Below are 21,055 nucleotides of genomic sequence, written 5' to 3' on the forward strand. Positions count from 1 at the left end.
AAACAACTACAGGTAAAAAAAATGAATCAATTTTATATTTTTTTAAACAATGATAACCGCAGGATAACACTTAGTATAACTTTGTGTATACATAGAGTTGAAAAAAAACATCGTATTGCAGAAAATACTTTTATTTCAATAATTTAATAAAACATAACACATATAAATACAACCAAACATAAAAACACCATTAATAATTACAACCATGTAGCCCAAAAAATGCAGTCATTTACATTTTGTATGAATATTGAATACTTCTCGGTATCAAATAACTTTCCATTTACTAGCAAAATCATAAATTAAGAATACATCTGCAGGAAGTTCTTATGAAACCGCTGAATGCTCTCCATCATGTATTGGAACTCATCGCGCGGATGCAGGATCGTGGTACGGAAGTGGAATGTTCCGGACTTCTGGCCAAAACCTGTGCCGGGGACCACGCACACACCTAGAAATTAAAATACATATAATATATTAATCATCATTTCACTTTTTGAGAAAACAATATATTTTACATAGTTAAGGACACACTATGCTTTGAAAAACAAAATACCTGTCTCTTCTAGTAGTCGTAAGCAGTAGAACTCATCTGGAGCTAAATTGATCTGTGCTGCCTCATCCTGCGCGCGCGCCGGTATCTCTACCCGTGGGAATGCGAACATAGAGCCCTACGTGAAGAAAGAAGAATTAATATAGTTAAGAGTTAATTAAATTAAAGCTAAAATTATAATTAAAATTAAAAAATTATTTATACAAGTGATCTGATTTTATACCATAATTTGGTGTTGCCACTAATTATGTAAATTACATATTATGATGATAACCATTAAATAAATTGCTACATGAGAAGTGAATAAAATTAATCGTCTGCATTTATTTACAGTCAAGCAATTACAATAATTTCCGCTATCTATTTGATTTAACATTAACGTAAAGATTATTTTAAAAGCATTAATTTACAAGAACTTAGCTTGGAATTGGAAAAACAATGTAACACCTGTACTTTATCGTCAAACATACTTATGTAAGCGCACTATTTCATATAATTTTATGCACATTACATACAATTTCACTCACATCAATAACATTACAGCTATACCCCGGGATGGCATTAAAAGTGCGGTGTGCGGTGGTCGCTCGCTCGCGCAGCACGCGGGCCACGCGCGCGCGCTCGCCGCTCCAGCGGGTGTAGGACTCCTCGCCGGGACGGGGGGGACGCATCTGTTTACGAAGATAATATAATATAAAAATTATGGTATTTAACGAATAAAGATGTTGAAAATAAAATTTTACGTACGTAGATGCCGCTGTTTTCAAATAAGTAATTTGTCGAATTACGTGTAATGCAGATGTGTTATTGTCAGTATATAAGTAAAAATTCAAATAATGACCAATAAGTGATACTAATGAAAACTAATAGGTCATGGTTAGGCCATGGCTCTATCTTTTCTCATAAGGTACTACAGGTACATTTGTGTAAACTTGCGATATTATTAAATTTCATTTTTATTAAATCTCAAAAAAGGGCTTTATTAAAATCAATACTATAAAGTTACATTACAAAAACCAACAAATAAAACATACAACACAATCCATAATACACTGTCCCAGCACATTCGGGCACTGCATAACCGCCCTGGCCGCACGGAAGGCGCCGAGCACAGGCGCGGCCACCCGCAGCAGTTCCACGAAGCCCGCGCGCAGCCCGCACTCCGCCGCCCAGCCCTTCGAGCTCGTTACGAAACTGGCTAGCTCCATGCTGCTGTATGGAGAGCCCATTTGGTGCATCACCTGGAGAGAAGGGAATAATGAATGATAAAATTTAAATAAAAAAAGGTTTATTATAAGATGTAAAAGTGCTGCTAGTTTTCGATGTTGTGCTAAATACGACAATCTAAAAAAGTTATAGATAACAAAATACCTACTATTCATAATCATACTAATCCATACTAATCATAATAAGCATTTTTAAATCGGTATTTTATTAGTAATTATAACAGTCATCAAATTAAGTTTAACCTAACCTATTGTTATAAACATACGAATTTAATACTATTACTATACTTTACCTTCTTAAAGGAATGAAACGGCTTGCTAATGATGTTCTCCTGATAAACCTCGTCTGCCAAGATGAACAGCTCGTGTTTGTGTGCGAACTTTATTATTTCTTCCATGTTCTCTCGCGACAGAACCTGCCAATTAATGATAATAAACCTTTTATAATACGAGAAATCCGAATTTTTAGAATGCGAGATTTTAAAATCTACGAAGGAATTAAGTTCTACGTAACCAATAAACCTCATTAAGAATGGAATTTATAACCTACATTAATACTTATTTATAATAATAAATTCAAAAAAATATACCAAAATCAATTAAACTGCAAAAGTAAAAGTATGAAATAATATAATACACAAATAGAAATCTCAACAACTCCAAACTCAAAGTTATAAACTGAAAAGTGTCACTAACTTTTACCCGCGTTGTTGGTCGCTTCTAATAAGATTACATAATTGTTCTCTCAATTCAATACAAACAAGTTTAAATTAATTTTAAACTTTCTATCTAATACCATAATTTTGTGAAAGTTAAATAGTTCAAGGTTGAATTTAAATGGAGTTTCTATCAACAAGCCATTAAGTTGTAAATTATTGAAAGTTTAATAAAAATGAACTTAATATTTTAAATTTTAACCTGAGGTCCGTGTCGAATTATAAAGATCAAAGATTTAATCTAATAAATGAAAATACCATAGCAGAATTTCTGCCTTTCAGTTGTTTTATACGACAGTGATGTTCACTCAACCGGCTCTAGGATCACTTACATTACGTCAGTTAATATGCATCTAGCAATAAACAGGATGTGACATCGTGGAACATAAACCTCATAAACTCATTATTACCTTCACACCAATACCGTCTCTATTCTAGCGCAGTAAGAAACGTTATCGCGTACGACCGTTTAATTTCCTGACACTATCTCAAAGACTGCTCTTTAATTTTACGACCACTTTCCTAGAAGGATAAATAATTCAGATCGAATTATGTGGAATCCTTGCAGTAGAGGACTGAAAACTAGTCCACAGTCGTTTGAGTGTGATCGGATATAAAATTGAGCGATATTTTTATCATACAAAGGCGATTTTGCTAAGAAAACGTTGAATACTAAAGGATAACGGGAAATATGGTCTTATTTTGTGGACACGTGGAGACTTTTCTTTGAAATCGTAGTTACATTATCATAGCGTGTGATGACCTTTTTATGTTGTATATTGGAGTTTACGTTGCTGGGATCTTTTCGCTATTTTAGCAGTGCATAATGAGATATTGTAGTAAAAGGAATAAGTAAAGTTTGAGAAACAAAATTCTGATAGAGCCTGACATTTAGAGATCTGAGAGCCAGAGAGTGGAATCTCTCTCTGGCTCTCAGATCTCAAAAAGCGGTCGATAAATATTTTTATATTTTGTTTTAATTAATTAAATTATTCATATTTATTACATACTAGCGGTCCGCCCCGGCTTCGCCCGTGGTACATATTTCGCAATAAAAGGTAGCCTATGTTCTTTCTCAGGGTCTAAAGATTATCTGTGCCAAATTTCATCGAAATCGGTCCAGTAGTTTATGCGTGAAAACCGTACATACATACATACATACAAACCTTTCCTCTTTATAATATTAGTATAGAAAAGACGATAAGTAATTATATATTTGAACATACACTAAACCCTATAATTAATATTGATGACATAGTTATTTAGAGATATAGTGAGTACATTAATTAAGTTATAATTAAGAACATATAATTATGTCGACTTAAAACAAAATAATTTCTTTTAATATTATATGAATTATTGTGATGCCGAGGTTAGATAATTTTAATTAAAACATGTTCTCAATGCTATCCAATTCAACATTCTAAAAATAGAAATCATAAATAATAACCTAAAACAAATCAAATGATGAATCAGCTAAACTTTTGGTTGTCAAAAGGACAAAGAAGCGACGCTTTTCCCGAATATTTGGTTCAAACTTTGGCCATTAATTGAAAAATACATTTAATTATCAATTAATTATAAATTTCGCAATAAATTTAATAACAAGAGGAAACAGGACATTCATTGAGTGTTCCTAATTGTAACGTTTACTCAGAATTTCTGTAGTGGGACAATAATACTTTGCCCCGCAGTTTTCCCCGCATTGCTACGCTCCTATTGGTCTTAGTGTGATGATATACCTATATCTATGAGCCTATATTATGTTGACCCGACTTCTTAGTAATATTCATGCAAAATTTGAAGTAAATCTACAATCGATATCGATTGATTAGAACACACCTCAAATATTATTTACAAAAAATCAATGTACAGTTTTGACTTTCCTATGATTTTATTATTTGTATAGATAATTCATTCATTCAACAATTCAAATATCTATGGAGGCTGTATGCGAGCGTATGGCACACATCGGCTCATAGATTCATCATCTCGTGAGATTAGCGCGGGCTGACGTTGCAACTTTCCGCGATAATCATTTTCCTCGTCACGCTCCTATCCCGCTACGATTTATTGATACGATGCTACAATGTATCTCAAGTATTTGGTATATTACGGGATATTTTTGCTATTGAAATATTATAACGTCACGTTCAGGGAAGATAATTATTAAGGTTATTTAAAAATTTACGTATTTGCAATACCTACCTCTATAGGAAATACTGAATATCAACTTGCTATTGATTTAACTTTGATTTACAAATCCTACTACTCTTACCCGTCTGAGTTAAAACCGAAAAAAAATGGCTCTATATATTATTATCCAACCCTCAATTTATTTTTATAAATACAAACAAACACGTTTCGCTTTTATCACTTTAGATAAGGATTTATAAAGCTGGACACAAATTAAACATAAAAATTTTATCTCGAAGTTAAACTCTTTACAATATTACGAGGAGAATTTAAATCGAGATCCTGAAAGAGTTTTCAAACGCAAAACCTTCATTGCTATTCACACCGACGCCTCTAACGCTTTACTGGGAGCAATAATCACGGCTTTCTGAAATAAATAGAAAACTACAAACAACCTTATCCTTTTTATCCATACTAATATTATAAATGCGAGAAAGTTCGATTTTATACTATTGCGTCAGAATTATTGCGGATAAAAAGCTATTGCAATGAATGTTTTCTTAATCTAGTCTAAATGTTTATTTATGAGATTATTCCCGTAATCTAGTTAATATGGGCGGATTCTAATCTAGGGTTGCAAAGCTTTAAACTTTTTTATAATAATTTTCACTGACAAATACATTTATGATACCACCTGACCAAGAAGTGGCGAAAGGATGATATTAGTCAGTCTCGTTTAGTCAAAAATCCACACCTTTGTCAGTTTGGCGTATGTATTTTAATCTATACTTCAGCTATACTAATATGTATTATAAAGCTGAAGAGTTTGATTGTTTATTTGTTTGTTTGAACGCGCTATTCTCGAGAGCTACTTGTCCGATTTGAAAAATTCTTTCGGTGTTAGATAGCCCCTTCATCGAGGAAGGCTATATATATCATCTCGCTAAGACCAACAGGAGCGGAGCACTGCGGGTAAAACCGCGGAGCACAGCAGAAATTAAAGTACAAAATGGCTCTTAAAATGGCTTTAACCTGTCCTGTAGGGTTCCCAGGGTTGATGACCACGAGCGCCCTGACGCAGCTGTTAACGCTGGCCTCGCTCAAGCTGCGCTCCAACTCGGCTACCTGCAGCGCCCACCCCGCCTCCTCGTCGAGGTAGTAAGGAGCTTGGACCAGACCCAGTTCAGAGAGGGTACCGGAGAAGAGCGGGTATTGCGGGATGGGGATCATTACCGCTAGAAATATTGAAGTTTTAAGAAAATTATTGATGTTTTAATAGAAATGTGAATATTTATTTCCCGGACCGCTTTGTTCCAGTATTAACTTGGCTTGCTATGATACTAGTAACATGATTCGTTGCAATATCTGCTTATATTACCTAGTAGCAAAACAAATAGATAATAATAGGGCATTATTTTTCTATTCTGCTAAATCAAACCCATTTTAAATTAGCTACATATCGCAGACCTTCAACATGATGACTGTTACTATCAGGATTTTTCCTCGAATTTTATTAATTTCTGTACATACTAATTATCACCCGCTTACCTGGTGGTTTTCCATCAACATCCTCAACGAAGAGAGTGAGCAGAGACTTAATAACGTCAGAAGCTCCAGACCCCAGGTGTATGTCGTCACTGGAGGCCGGCACTCCGTCCCGCGCTGTGAGGTACTCCGCCACGCGGCGACGGACTATGTTCAAACCAGCAGATGGCGAGTATGAGCCTACTGAGCTTTCTCTGCGTGAAAAGATTAAAGGTACAAATTATTGTATAAGAAAAATGTTGAAATACAATACAGAAAACAATAAGTAGTTCATTACCTCTTATGATAAATGTATCACGTGTGTACATGTTCTGGATAAACTTAAAAATGACTATATCAATTTTATGAAACTTTACATCATTCACCTGGCACAAAAAGGAATAGCTACTTACTAGTTTCTTATCTGAAACAATTACACGACTAAAGCAATTTGATTGAATCAGAAATCCAATCGATTGCTTACACAAAGATATCACTAATTTATCTATATCTTCTAAGGGACGTCGATTAGTCTGCTGAATTATTTACCCAAATCCATTGTTCTTGTCCCTCTGATGGCTGTACATTACTTATTCATTTATATACCCTACATCTACCCTACATGATATCCCACTCTTACATGATGGAAACTATTTTTAACTCGAGTGGGTGCTTTGCTTTTATTTATGTTACATCTTTTCGTGTTTACAAAACCGACAATGATTAAGAGAATTTTGTGGACGTATTTTCCTTTAAAATGTCATCTAAAAATAGTTGGAGATCGTTAATATCAATAGATTTTTAGCGAGTAAAAATAAATGTGGAAAACAACAAGAGATTTTACCTTTCTGAACATATTTACGTTTACAGTTAAAAAAATTTGAACCATTTCATCTTTTAATCATGGTTAATTATAATAAGTACTTATGGCTCGTTAACCCAGCGCGAACGGTGAAAGCATTCAATTTATCAAATGTCAATTACTTAGAACACAAATAGTCATAGAACTTGAAAGGGCTAAAGACAACTAGCAAGCCACAAGAAAACAAGCCATATCCATCTGCGTCTTTATAAGAAAACTGTAATGTGATGCGTGTTTATACAACCCATATAAACCCACCCTCGGGAGGACCTTTCCGGGAGGACCTAACGGGAGGACGTTAAAAGACACAAGATAATACAAAAACAAGAATTGTAACGATGATTAATGATTACTGTAGTGTCTTGGTTACTCTTTGAGATTTATACAGTATAAGTAATTATTAATTGATTAACACGTCAAAGATTTTTAAACACAATTCAGTGAAGAATTCAAAACAAAATCATCAGAACTTTGTAGCATAATGCTTGATAAAACACAAGTTAATAATTATAACATAGAAAATAATAATTATCATAGATATTTAAGACAACATTGGATTCTAGATACAGCTTTGAATTTCTACTTTGAACTCGCAAATAGTGAATTTAATAATTGAACTTCTAAAACTTAATATTATTTTTATACTTTATTTCACAAGTATGGACGCTATTAAGGTCAGGGTCGTTTCTTTTAATTGGTCAGCGCCGGGGGAAGCGGAATATAAAGTTAATGCTGCTATAAATTCAAATGACCTTAGAATTAATGTTAAAATTTTCAACTACGTTAAATTAACGTAGGGGTAAGAACTTGATAAAAGGTACAATATTCTTTGAATCACCGATATGTTGACGATTTTTAGGTGTACTTACTAGGTGAAATGACAGTAGTTTTTTTTTTATTATTGGTACACTGTCGAGTTATAATGATTCACAATATGAAGATGAACAGACAGACTGGGGACAAAATATTCTACCCATAGTTTCGATTTTAAGAATTTTAACTTTCCAATCACATTATAGGTACATTTTCAGCGTGAAAGCAAATAACATTTTCATTCAGAATTGAACAATTTATACGATATTAGCTAATTACAAACCAGAATTGTATTGCAATTATACACAAAATCGCGTAGGTATTTAAATATCAAAACGCCAAACATTAACGCGAAATTAATTCAATTAGCTGTATTCCATTAAAAACTGTATGCTAATGTGAATTTAGCATATGAATATAAGGGATTTCGCAATTTGCATGACACGGACGTCAGTCACACACGATGTTAATCAATTCTATTAATTGGCACGAATTATTTGGGTAAAACAATGCGCTATTTGCGAACAAACGATCTGACTTTCGATTGGATGATTTAGGTCGAATGTTCTTCTGTTTTATGTTTATTGGATATCTGTCGGGTTGAAATAATACGTGATATCGTTCTATATGTTGGGTTGTATTATAATCTTTCTATGTAAACACTTATGCTACAATATAAAGCTTACTATGAATATTCTAATCACTTGTATTCTGTGAAAACACTTTCAAAAGTTTTAAACGTAGGCGTGTGCGTGACATGGCCACAAAATGTTATATTAAAAATATGTCATGTTGTATTCATACAATCTATTTCCGGAAATATGCCATCGATAGATAATGTTTATAAGAATTTGTAAACTTCATCCTTATAAATCTGGTTCTTAAAGGTCTATTTATATGCCAACCTTCCATTTATGATTCAGGTATAATCCCAAATATATCGCAACGATGCCATCCCGATATTAGCGACACGCCACAGACGAGAGACGCGTCGTTAATCTCAGAGCAAGCAGAATAATTAGGGCAGTGCTACGTGACTAGCGTGCCGACTTACACTCTATTTACATTTACATTGGGAAAAACGCTTACTGGGCTACATCAAGTTATATCTGAACAGAGTTATTAGATTACTGAATCAGGATTTGTGGTGACTTGAAATGTAGAGATAATATATACAGTATACAACCATTAATTATTATTATCCTTACCATCGTAGGTCTAAGCTGAAGCATATTAGGATTTTTGCAAATTTTATACACGTAACTTGCAAAATAAATCTAAATAAATTTAGTATTCATAAAATGTAATTAAAATAAGTAAATGTGTATGAATTTAGTTACAAGTTAAAGTTACAAGTTTAATTTCACCGTACTAACAACGAAATACATTCTATGCATTGAAATTGGGAAACGCTTAATTCATATGCAATCCCCGTGGTTTAGGTCAACATTAAACACAAAAACATTACATGAAATTACTGAGCGTTATCAAAATAAATAAATACACCACACGCAAGATTGCACTGCCACTTTAATAAAAAGTATCACGGCGGGGGATTTGTTAAAAAACTATTTAAAACACACAGATAAAACATGGAGTTCATTTTATCCAGCGAAGATACGATCTGCAGCGAGCGGCACACGAAATGGTGCATCGCTTTGACTTTTTGTGATAAAACATATAAACTCGCACAAGCAAAACGTCGGTGTAAAAAATTGAAAAGATTGCCTTTATAAGTCATTGAAAGCTGGGCGGCCGGCATGAAGCGGCGCGGAAATACATTGCAGTTTTTGCGACGCGAAACAGTTTACTCTAAATATTGAGTTTAAGGATTTGAAATTGTGTAAAGAAAATTGGATTTTCGCTTCGTTTTAGTGCCAAACAAGTGCTCGTTCTGCGTGCTGTCACAATATTTGTTGGAAATCATAATAAAACCAAGCCAAGTACTTGTTTTTTTATTTAAACAAACATTTATTAATTTAATAAAACCTACCATTTCACGCTTCTATCATTATCACCTGCCGTAACCGGTTGTACCTTTGTGTTGTTTAATTAATTTATGATACACAATGCTTTTGATAAGCTTAGGTGAATGATTAATTCTGTGCCTCCAGTGAATAAGGGAATAACTCAAAAACAGCACTTTTCAGGAGAGACAAAAAACTATATATCAATACTAAATCTTTATTAATTCAAAATTTTAAGCTTGTATGTGTAAGATATGATGTTAGACTATATTTTTACATATGAACACATATTGTAACAACCCCATAAATATACTTTTTTCGTGTTTTTTTGTAGTTGTGGCCTTATGAACGAGTACTTCATGGAATAACTCAATGTATTCACATAATTTTATTTTTACTCTTTGCAATATAACGACTTATGCCCTTATGCACTATGTTCATAGTCGCACAACACGACTTATATTATTGCCAGTTTTGGTTTTATAGAAATGATGTGACTTATTATGATTGAAATTTGTGTACTTTATGACTCAATTGAGGCATTTTAGTGGAAAAACTATGCACGTAGCTTGAAAAACGAATGAAATCAACGGGTTTTTTTATCGTTATTAGATAATAAAAACAAAACAACATTTAGGTATTTATGCATTTAACCCTAGAAGTCCAATCTACGTAAATTTGACGTATGAACTCTTCTATATTTACCATCGAATCGCTGCAAAATCCAGAACCAACTTATTAGCCGTCGAGACCTAGCAGTACATAGTTGGCTCATCCCGGTAAATTCCGCCATTTTGTAGTAAAGAGGATGTTGTGCGTCATTTTGATGTATAATTGGGCTTTTCGTAACTTTTAAGATTGTTTCAAATTTTTATTTTGTGATTTATTTGAATAATTTTTTTCCAAGTCACGTTTCACATGATATCTATAGTATTATACTATAGATTGAGTATAAAATGGGATCCAGACAACTTTTATACTAAGGACGAAGAACCTTCAATTTTAGTAAATGACGATTATTGTCCTCCGCTGGATTTGGACTTCAAGCAAGGGGATTGGGTGGCTGCAGAAGATGTTGACCGGAATAAAACCGAATATGTTATGGGGTTTTGTTACCCATGTATAATGAAAGTCGTAGATTGTAAAATAAACATTTGATCTATCTTTCAATAATACAGTACTATGTTGTTAATGCTATACAATGTTTCACCAGTCACCACAATGAGTCTAGTCTGTACAGGTTAGCAGGAGACAATCATTGAGTATTGGTATCAACTGCGTATTGCGTTTTGCGTATTAACTATTGTCCTAGTGAAAATTAATCGTCGAATCAATTTAAAATTCGATCAAGTGCGTTCCGTTTCGAAACGCCACAGATAATAAAATATAGATAATAAAAGTGGCAACGCCACAATGTCATGGTGGTATACATTGAGGATACAAGCACTATAAAGAGATAAGAGAAGCCCGAAAACCATATTCCTGTATGTTCAGTTAATACAGGAAAAGTTATAGGTGGTCAGTGGCGATATTTTACGGCATGATATAGAATTTTAACAATTTCTATATCATATTATATAAAAATAATGTAGTTAAATAAAGAAAAAACAATGAGCCGCAAAGATTTTATGAAAAAATTAAGCACAGATTTGAAGGTACCTTGGATGCAAATACGACTTGTGGCACGCACTTTGAAGAGACTCTACGTGACAATAGCCCAATTTTTTCAAAATATGTGGTACCAGAGTATCCATAAAATGTTTACGAAAATGCAGGACCAAAGAAGTATCGATATTGCGGATTTTTTTCCTATAAAAAAGGCAAATTACCAAAGCACAGTGGCTAAAACGCTATATGCGGAGAAAACAATATTCATAATTGTCAAGACTGGTTATAAATACTTTTTTTTAAGCGACTATTATAGACTATAGTATTATTGTCTTGATTATTGTAGTTAGATAATTTTTCAAAAAAAAAGATTAAAAACGAGTTATTTTTTAAAAACTTACCCAATTATAAGAAGAAAATATAAGTTTAACATTTTTGTTGGCTTTTTTAGATGATTCAATTATCGTTCTGTATTTATATAAACAAAGAGTATGATATCATTAAATGCACTTAATGTGTTAACTGTATTTTTAATATCTATTGCAAAAAATAGTTAATTTCCATAGAAATATATTAGTATCCCAAGTTAACTGATATATACCTTTTTAAAAAAATGTAAAGATTTGTTGTTGCAGATTTATTGAAAAAAACGATTTAAAAATAATAAGGGATAGTGTGTGTTGTTTCCGTGCAGTATTCAAAATAATAGACCAATAGCAACACGGCATTAATGCCAAACTGTCTCATGTAGTCACTTGAACCAATGACACTAAAAGAGTTGTTCCTTTATGCTCATGTTAGAAAAATGACACAAATGCGTTTATACTAAAATAGTGTTAGGACTGACGGAACAAAATGAATTAAGTCTTTATTCAAAAAGTATAACTACACATACGTCTTTGTGTTCGTGGGTACTTTTGACTCGAGACGAATAGTTCCTTTGCGATTGCCTAAAATGATGGATAAGGTAACTTATACCGTTATTCACACCCTACTTATACCGTTTGGGTCATTCGAAAAAATGGGTTAGGACGCAGCTAGAGATATGGCCTTTTGATATGTTGTGTATTTTGACGAGCTGAATCCAATGGTGCAATAAAAACCAAAGGGAATAACTCGTCTTACTCCCTTATTCACTGGAGGCACAGAATTATTTACGTATAATATTATAAAGCATTTAGTATTCACACAATGAATCATCACACAATCACAATGAGTCATTATTCTGAACTCACGTGCAATCATCCAATATTTCCTTGACTCTTTCCTTTACATCGTCGGGAATTTCTGGTGAATTCATCAAATCTGGACACGCTGCTAACGCCAACACCTGGAAATATGATATTTGAAATAATAAATTACAGTAATCCTTTTGCTTCTTTTAGCTATCTCTCGAACTTCGCAAGCATGATTATTGATTAGCATTTATAAGTTTTTTTTTTGTGATGAAAAAGTGACATAGGATCATCCGCCACGGCGTAAAGCTCTTTTAATCGTGTTTCACAAATATTCTCTTAAAATATAATAAAATGTATGGAGTAAAGTTACCTGTCTGACGAAGGTGAAGGGTTTCTGACCAAGCGCTTGGCAGTCGCCGATATTCGCGCGAACCACGCGAGAAAATGGTTTCGAGACACCCTTTAACAAAAAAATAGGAACTAATAGAGTCCATAATTATATTTAACGAACTATGATTACTGAACTATGAAGTTTTGTTTTAATACTCAGTAGCTCCTTTTAATATAAACTCACGTGCGATAAATCATTACGATTTGAACTGCGTGCAGTAATCCATTATTAATCTTACATTACATCCCTCTTTATATACCAATAATAAACATCAGTTTATTCTTATAATAGCTTTACCCTGCTACGCTTCACTGTGACACATTATGATTGCATGGACGAGAAATAAGGAAAAATAGATAAAAACCATATTTGGAGCGAGAGATCGTGTCAACGAGCTCAATCGATGCAGAAATGTAGAGCTTTTAAAGCGAAAACAAACTTAACACAACGTACAAATAAGATAACATTAACAACATGCAAGTTGAGGATTTTTTCATCAAATTCCAAAACAATGATATACATGCTATGCATTTAAAGTGAATTAGCGAATTGTTTATTTTGTAATTTGTAAGCTTTGGAAAATGCTTCGTTCCCGGAATTTTACCACATTGCTATTCAGTACTTTACTTTTTTTAGATGTAAAGCACAAACTCTAGATTTTGGTCCTAATTAATGATAGAACGTAGGTTTTTATTTATCTGCAATCGAATGAGGATTTATTTCAAAGAAGCGATTAATATTTATATTACAAATCAAATATAAATATTGCAATAAATCACGAGAAATAATTAAAATTCATTTGACTCATCTGATACACAATACTGGTAAATAAACAACGAATGTACGGATATACACTACTGTATACGGTACATAGCCACAACGAGTCACGGCAATAAATTGGAAATTAATTACAAGCAAACAGAAATATGAATTAAACGCGCACAGTTAATTGGAGGTATGTATATCGTGCACGAGCGGTTTTTACGCTGCTGTTGAAAAGCTAATACATACCTACATATTATGTAGATATATCTAGGTATATCTGCGTAGGTACTTAAGGACCCTCATTAATATTACGCTAGTTATTCGTTAGAATATATGTGGAAGTAGGAAAATTGTGATATTATAGTGTAGTAATTTGAAGTATAAATGTGAAAGAATGATGAGAATGATTATAAAATAATGTATGTGTCCTCAACATATTTTCAGTCGCAGTTCGTCAATTATCCCAATGTAATGATGAAATTACTTTGAATAGGCGATAGTTTGGGAAGTCTAAAAGGATTTATTCATTCATTACCCAACCAGTGAATCGAACTAAAACCACACGAGCTAGTGTAAGCGAGTACCTATTACCTACTAAGGATAGTTAAACTTACACGAGCTAGGTAAAGGTAACGTTCGTTTAAAACTTTCGCGTTTGACTGCAGAATGTAGTTTTAAACGGGATATTGTATAGTTTAATGTTTTGCAATTTCGAAATTAACCGTACGCTTTTTAAAACATCATTACGTAGTATTATAGTCTCCTATACCTATTTAATAGGTCGGCTTCCCTCGCCAAAATGAAAAATAAATTTTCGCTTTTAAATTTTATGCTTGGAAAAGTATAGAGTTTCAGCAAAAATAATCTATAGACGAACGATTATTAACTTACGAAATAGCCTTTGCTTTTTGTTTTTGTTGCCTCGGCTTTCGGCCATTTGTATTTAAAATTTCATCCAAATCGGTGTTTTAGTGTAGTCGTGAATTCAAAGCATAGAGACAGGTGAACTTACGCATTTATAATATGAGTATGAATAATAATAAAGATATGAAAAAAGAATGGAAACAAACGAATATCCGACCGGTACTTTTGTTATTAATTGTAAAATGAAATTCGCAAACGTCATTTTAACAGCGAAAAATCAAATGATGTCGCAGGTGAAATGTTAAAATTACCGAATTTTACTTTGTAAATTGGATTTTTGAAAATTGTAAAGAAGATGTATAATTTTCCATGTGAATTTACAATGAAATAATATAATGAGTAATTCAATTCTAATGCACGGAATATATTTTGAATCACAAAGACTATATGAAATTTGCAATTTCGCTTGTATTATCATTATTTTAAAATATAGGGAATAAATCACGTTAAAAAACGAAATTATAAAGATAAATTTTATTAATAGATACAATATTAAAATTTATTGAAATCTATGATAGAGCAACGTTTGACTTTACCTTTTCTCCAAAAGCTATATACAAATATCAGATAACCCACAGAGAAAATCAGCAGCAAAGTAAATACTATAAAGCCTAACGTAAACTCTAAACCCGTGCATATATAATATAGTTAAGCTGTCTGTCTGTCAGTCAGAGAGAGCAGGCGGTTGCATTCGACGCAGCGCCGCGGGCGATCGCTGATTGAAATGCTCACTCGAAAATCTATCCGAAAACGTGTATACGGGGCCATTTCTAGCTAAACTTACTTTTTGATATCGTATTTTATAAAAATAGCTAGATATTTAAGCAAAATTCTCCTAGATGAAATTCTGTCTTATAATTTAAATTCGTAAATGTTTATCTGTTGTTGTTTTTACAAAAGAAAGTAATTATTTCTAACAAATTTTTCCAAGAATTCGCAATAAAATAAAGCCAACTCAAATCGCCAACGTTTCGGACAGAATCCATTAAAAAATCTATCGGCCATTTGTATTTAGAGTCATTACGTCGGCAGTAAAGATCGGCGTCGGCTATAAAAGGTAATAAGGGATTACAAAGTCGTAAAGGGCATAATTTTGGGGCCAACAACGATAAATGGGACGGAGTCGCCGGCCAAATATAAAAATCGCGTTATTACATTAGCCGGGTCACTGCGTAAATTATACCGTTTTATGTTGTTCTATTAATCTAGCGATAAAGCTATATTAATATTTAATGCGTGAGTTATTATGTAATAATATTATGAACATGCCAAGAGATACTCAGATCATATTACATTATTTGTATATTAAAATAAATACGCTAACAATAATTCATTTTATATTATATAACTCAGCATAATGTATTATAATTACATTCCATGTTTAACACACCTACATGTGTACGGTGTACTTAGGTACACTTTTTATTTTTCTTCCTCATTGTTTCAATAAAATAGGGTTACGACTTGGAGATCAAATTAACTTATACCTAAATGTATCATAAAAATGCAATTTATATAGATCGTGAATAAAATTTTATGTTATTATACTGTAAATTTTACAATTTTCAGTTGTTACAAAGTAAACATCATAAAAGTAACAGCTTAGGAATAACAATATCTACATTTACAAATTAATATTTTTACGAGTAGCTGAAAACATGGGATCGTCATATTTTAACAATAGCATGATACTAAAATCTTAAATGAATCAACAAGATTTATATATGTTTGATATAAAAATGCAACTCCCAGATTAAATATTTTTTACGTTTAACCTATACCTACTCAACTTGCACACTTTGCTAACCCCCGACTCGAAAATAAGTATCTATGTATTACTATTTTTACCTATGAAATGATTTTTTTCAATATTATATTTTGTGTATCAACTACTCAAAAGTAGTTACATCAAAGATCTAAGTTTAGGATGTAAAAAACAACGAATTCTCTACAAAGTCTAGTAGAGTCCATTTCTAGTATTAACCTTTAAACTTCAGAGTTTAAACTTCTAATCCGTTTCAATAAAACCCAAGTGTTCAAAACTAAAAATCACTAACGCAAGATAAAGACGTGTCGATAAATCGTCGGTCAGCGACTGTCCTGATGACTAGAGTGGAGTTACGTAATGAAGTTAGGATCGATTAGCGCGAGCCGCTGGCCGCCGGCCAAGCGCGTTCTTGGGAACCTGCTGAAGCCTCATTCTTGAGATGTATTTAAATAGATTGCACTGTTAGGCGGTTTACGCATGAACGTTTTAGAAGCGTTGTCTATAATATTATCTTTACATAACATAAATTTTCTAGGTGATAACATGGACGTTCTAATTACATAAAGAAGTTTTACAGAAATTATAGGATGAAAAGAAGCGCCCATGCTACCAGCCCCTTTAAAAAGCTACATATTTGGACTTGGTCATGATAAGTAGGTATTGATTGTAGGTATTGAAGACATTTACCAAAATATTGCACTAATGGCAAAGTTAAGTTTAAGTGTAATAACTGATAATAGCGTAAATAGGAACCACAAGGCTGAAATGATCAAATTCCCAGAAATATTCCGAAGTATTATGATTTATATTATTTGTGATGATAATAGAATTAGCGGGCGATCGCTGGAGCGTCCTACGCGGACTCCGACCAGCCAGAACATTGGATTATATAATATATCGAAAGGTTGTAATGAGACAGTGTTGCGTGGTGGTGCGAATTGTTTTATTAAATCAACTAGCAGGAACAAAAAGCGACTTTTTTTGTAATAAGTATGTAGTGATGTAGTGACAAGTATGATAATTGTGAACAAATCGAGTAGAGCATTACGAACTTTATATAATACGTGAGGTATACAAAGTTTAAATCACAAAAAAAAATGTTTCTAAACATTCATGTACTAAACACAGTGGTCTATCTTCTCTTACTTTTTTCTTCTGGAGGATGCAAAGTGTAGGTATGTTTTATTGCGCTACATATTATTAGAACGATATAATATATAAATTAACCGATTATATTTATTTTTTAATTTATCTACCTAAACCTGCTCCGTATACAGCCGGCCTTAGGATATGTAGGATGAAGGAACTGACCTATGCGATGGGTTCCCGCCAACTCGGTAATATATTGCCTGGAGGACAATCAGGCTTTTTGTAGACTCAAATAAAATTGTCAACAAAAGACTTCGGTTTTGCTGACTCTTCTTTTGTCGTTTCGTTTCGGATTACATCGTGTTTTTCTGCTTTTATCTGAATGCAATTACATTTTATTTTTCGCAAATAATATGTGAATATCTGCGGATGACGTAGGCTTTTGTAAAATCGATGTTTTTTTTACTATCATTTATTTCTTGCTACAACTTTATCATTACGTGATTTATGTTTGTGTTGAAATTAAACAAGCATACCAATTTATTATGAAAATAAAAAATATCGTAAGTAAGGAAAACACTGCTGCACTGCAATTAATTACTTTAAATATGTGATTTCAACTCTACACACAAGCGTCAACAAAAAATTTCGAACCAAAGCCGCGACAGCAATTTTAGAGAAACAACGTTTTTCAACATTGAAAAAGTCATTGACTAGCTAGCTTCCGGAACACCGTTTAGTCGGCAAACAAAAAAGTTCGGTCCACACAATATTCAGGGAATACGAGGCCCATTGAATATTCAGCTCCATTCGAAATTGATGTTTTCGGTCAAAGGTAAGGGAAGAAATGTGCCAGGGCCGAGCACAATGGGTTACATCTGCCGGTGGCGGCTGCGGCGATGCTAGTACATGCCGCTATGTACTACAATAGGAACATGTAGTTTGGCGGCATGTACTACATACATGTAGTTTGTTGTTGTACAACGAATTGTAGGTGATGAATGTTATTCTTTTAGTTGTGTTAATTTGTTTGGTAAGTAGGATTATGGAATGTTTGAGAAGGGTTAGGTTTTAATGTGTTCAATATAATTCATATTGCCGGCATATTTTTAACACTTTATAATTTTTTTTTGTGTTTAATTTTGATTTTCACATAGGTGCGTAGATTATACAGGACATTAATTTTTCCCTAATATATTTTTATGAAATCGCATATTGAAATAGTTAATATCAATATTGAAAACACAAGGTACCAAAGAACTACCGAATTATTTGTTTTCGACCTAGAATCATACATGTAGCGCCATCTAGTTACGAGCTTATGAAATCTTCATGAAGAAACCTCTGAAAATTTTCATCTAATCCTTAAATATAATAAAGATATAAATAATGCATACATCAATATTCAATACATAAACAATTTTGTATCTTAATATTATTAATAAGGAATTTAATTTTCTTCAATGAACATCCTACAAAATAATGCCCATCAATCATCATAACCACAAAAAATAAGGACAATAGAATAATATACGAACTGAACAATAACCGAAGCATTTCCAACACATTCGTAAATAACATAAACGCGTAAGTAAGAGAGATATGGATTAAATAAGCGGAGTTTTGAACAAAGGCATGTATCGTGATAACGTACCGCTGGCGGCGCAAACATCGAGATAAATCTTGCGAGACGAGCCGTCCGCATCTCCCAAATGTCTGCTTTTATTGTTCCGTGACGCGTATATATTGTATAGATGCATATAGAGAATAGTTTTAATTGTAATACATATTATTGTTTGGAAGAATTTCTAGGTTTGCGAGAAGTCGGTTATGCAAGCTATTACATTAATAATTATATTGTGCAAACTACGAAATCTGGCGAGAACTTTGTGATATGATATTATAATAAATAATTATCTTAGTAGTTGTAGGTAATAATTTCCAATAGTCAAAATAAATTGTAAAACTATGTAGAGCTGTGTAACCTAATATTAAAAATAAAAATAAATAGGGACGTTTTAGGTACTCTCTAGCATTAACTGTGTACTACATCAGCGAAGTCTTAGTACTATGTAGTTAATATCTATGTACCTAGGTATACCTACTGAAATAATACAGTCTACACTATCTTACGACCGAATTTAATTCCGACCCTACGAATAAACCTTCATAATTTGTTCCTTTGATAAACAATACTCGTAGCTGAACTAAAGCCTTACAATATAATTCAAAGGAAATAAAGACAACAAATTTATAGCAGTAGACCTCAGAGAGGACAGGCCGTACGCTCCGTCTCCAAAGGGCCCACTAGCTATAATTCTTTGATGTTATTTATTGGTCAATGTAATGCGTGTTTAATTTTTTCAATCTTTTTATCAATAATTAAGATGTTTTCTTTTATCTTTATTATACTGATTAGAAAACTATTTGCTTATGAATGGAATTCTGGATCAAATATTAAATTATGATGATATTCAGTAATCGATTTTATAAACAGTTTAAATATTTTATGAATTATTTGACATTTTCCGAAAGAAAGCGGTAAACGCATAGCAAATAATACTGTTGGACATCTAGTTAGATACTATAAAGTAGTAAGAGGATCAAATTAGCGGCAATTAATCAAGTCTTCTAAATTACACCAAAAGCTATATTGCACTGTAATTCTATTCAAATGTTTTAAAATGAGAAAATTTTAAAGGTAGTCCCTTAGGAACATAAAAGCGTAAAATAAATTTGATTGCCGAGATGGGATCACCGGTCTGAGCTGAGAGGTCAGCACGGCAAATCGAAAGACGCGGGATTTTTCTGTTCTTTATAAATTACAATAATTAAATTAAAATTGGATCCGTCTTTTGATTGCCGTAGTACGTAGTGCTACCTGCTACCCACCTTCAGTTTAATATTCAAAAATCAAATCAAATCAAATCATTTATTTGTTACTCCTCACAATTCCCAATCACATAAATTAATCTAAGTACATGCATACAAAATTATCAAATATTATATTCCAAATTATTCTTATTTTATAGCTCTATTAATATAATATAATAGATATATTAATATAATAGAGCTATAAAACAAGAATAATTTGGAATATCAAACCTTTTCCAACTCCCGTTCAATCTGCTGAGCCCTGTCCACAATGGGCCCGCGCACCGCATAGCGAATGTTCAACAAATTCTTATTTATATTGTCACCAGTTAAACACTTTTCTAACTTCATGATTTTTTTCTAGTTAACTCACAAATCTAAACTGCGCGTAAGTTGCAGGAATCAGTGTTTATATTTGAGCAGCGGTGATTCCCATCTCAGTTTTACCTCGTTGATATAGATACTTATATTCTCGTATTTACAGTCGATGTATTGACTCTTATGTAATTATCTTATTGGAAATGAGTTAGCGGGTAATAAAATATCGGTCAAGTACGAGTTGGACGTCGGAGTTCCACAAAAATTAGGTAAAGAGCAACTGCAAAAAAATTGTCATCCATCCAAGTTAGCTTTTTTACCTAGATTTTTTTCATTTGTTGTTATA

At 32.8% G+C, this 21,055-nt stretch overlaps 1 protein-coding gene across 1 annotated transcript; it reads right to left on the reverse strand.

Moving 5' to 3' along the window:
• Positions 1-215: 215 nt before the first annotated feature.
• On the reverse strand, positions 216-20,796 carry LOC149903723 (alanine aminotransferase 1-like). The gene is made up of 10 exons (XM_090108166.1): positions 20,623-20,796; positions 12,951-13,040; positions 12,638-12,732; positions 6,177-6,367; positions 5,661-5,863; positions 2,070-2,192; positions 1,585-1,791; positions 1,078-1,221; positions 554-668; positions 216-448 (listed from the first exon to the last, which is right to left on the reverse strand). Exons 1-10 carry the CDS (start codon positions 20,740-20,742, stop codon positions 300-302), a joined length of 1,437 nt encoding a protein of 478 aa, XP_089964292.1. The 5' UTR covers positions 20,743-20,796; the 3' UTR covers positions 216-299.
• Positions 20,797-21,055: the final 259 nt, after the last annotated feature.

The sequence above is a fragment of the Colias eurytheme genome, chromosome 12 (assembly GCF_061535395.1).
Source record: "Colias eurytheme isolate Ceu_HAF_F1 chromosome 12, ilColEury1 Martin Lab GWU primary, whole genome shotgun sequence".
NCBI lineage: Eukaryota > Metazoa > Arthropoda > Insecta > Lepidoptera > Pieridae > Colias > Colias eurytheme.

Coding starts and splice junctions, on each gene's coding strand:
- LOC149903723 (XM_090108166.1), bottom strand. CDS start 20,742: ATGAAGTTAGAAAAGTGTTTAACTGGTGACAATATAAATAAGAATTTG. Junction 12,733..12,950: donor CCTTCACCTTCGTCAGACAG/GTAACTTTACTC, acceptor TCATATTTCCAG/GTGTTGGCGTTAGCAGCGTG. Junction 5,864..6,176: donor TGTTGATGGAAAACCACCAG/GTAAGCGGGTGA, acceptor CAATATTTCTAG/CGGTAATGATCCCCATCCCG.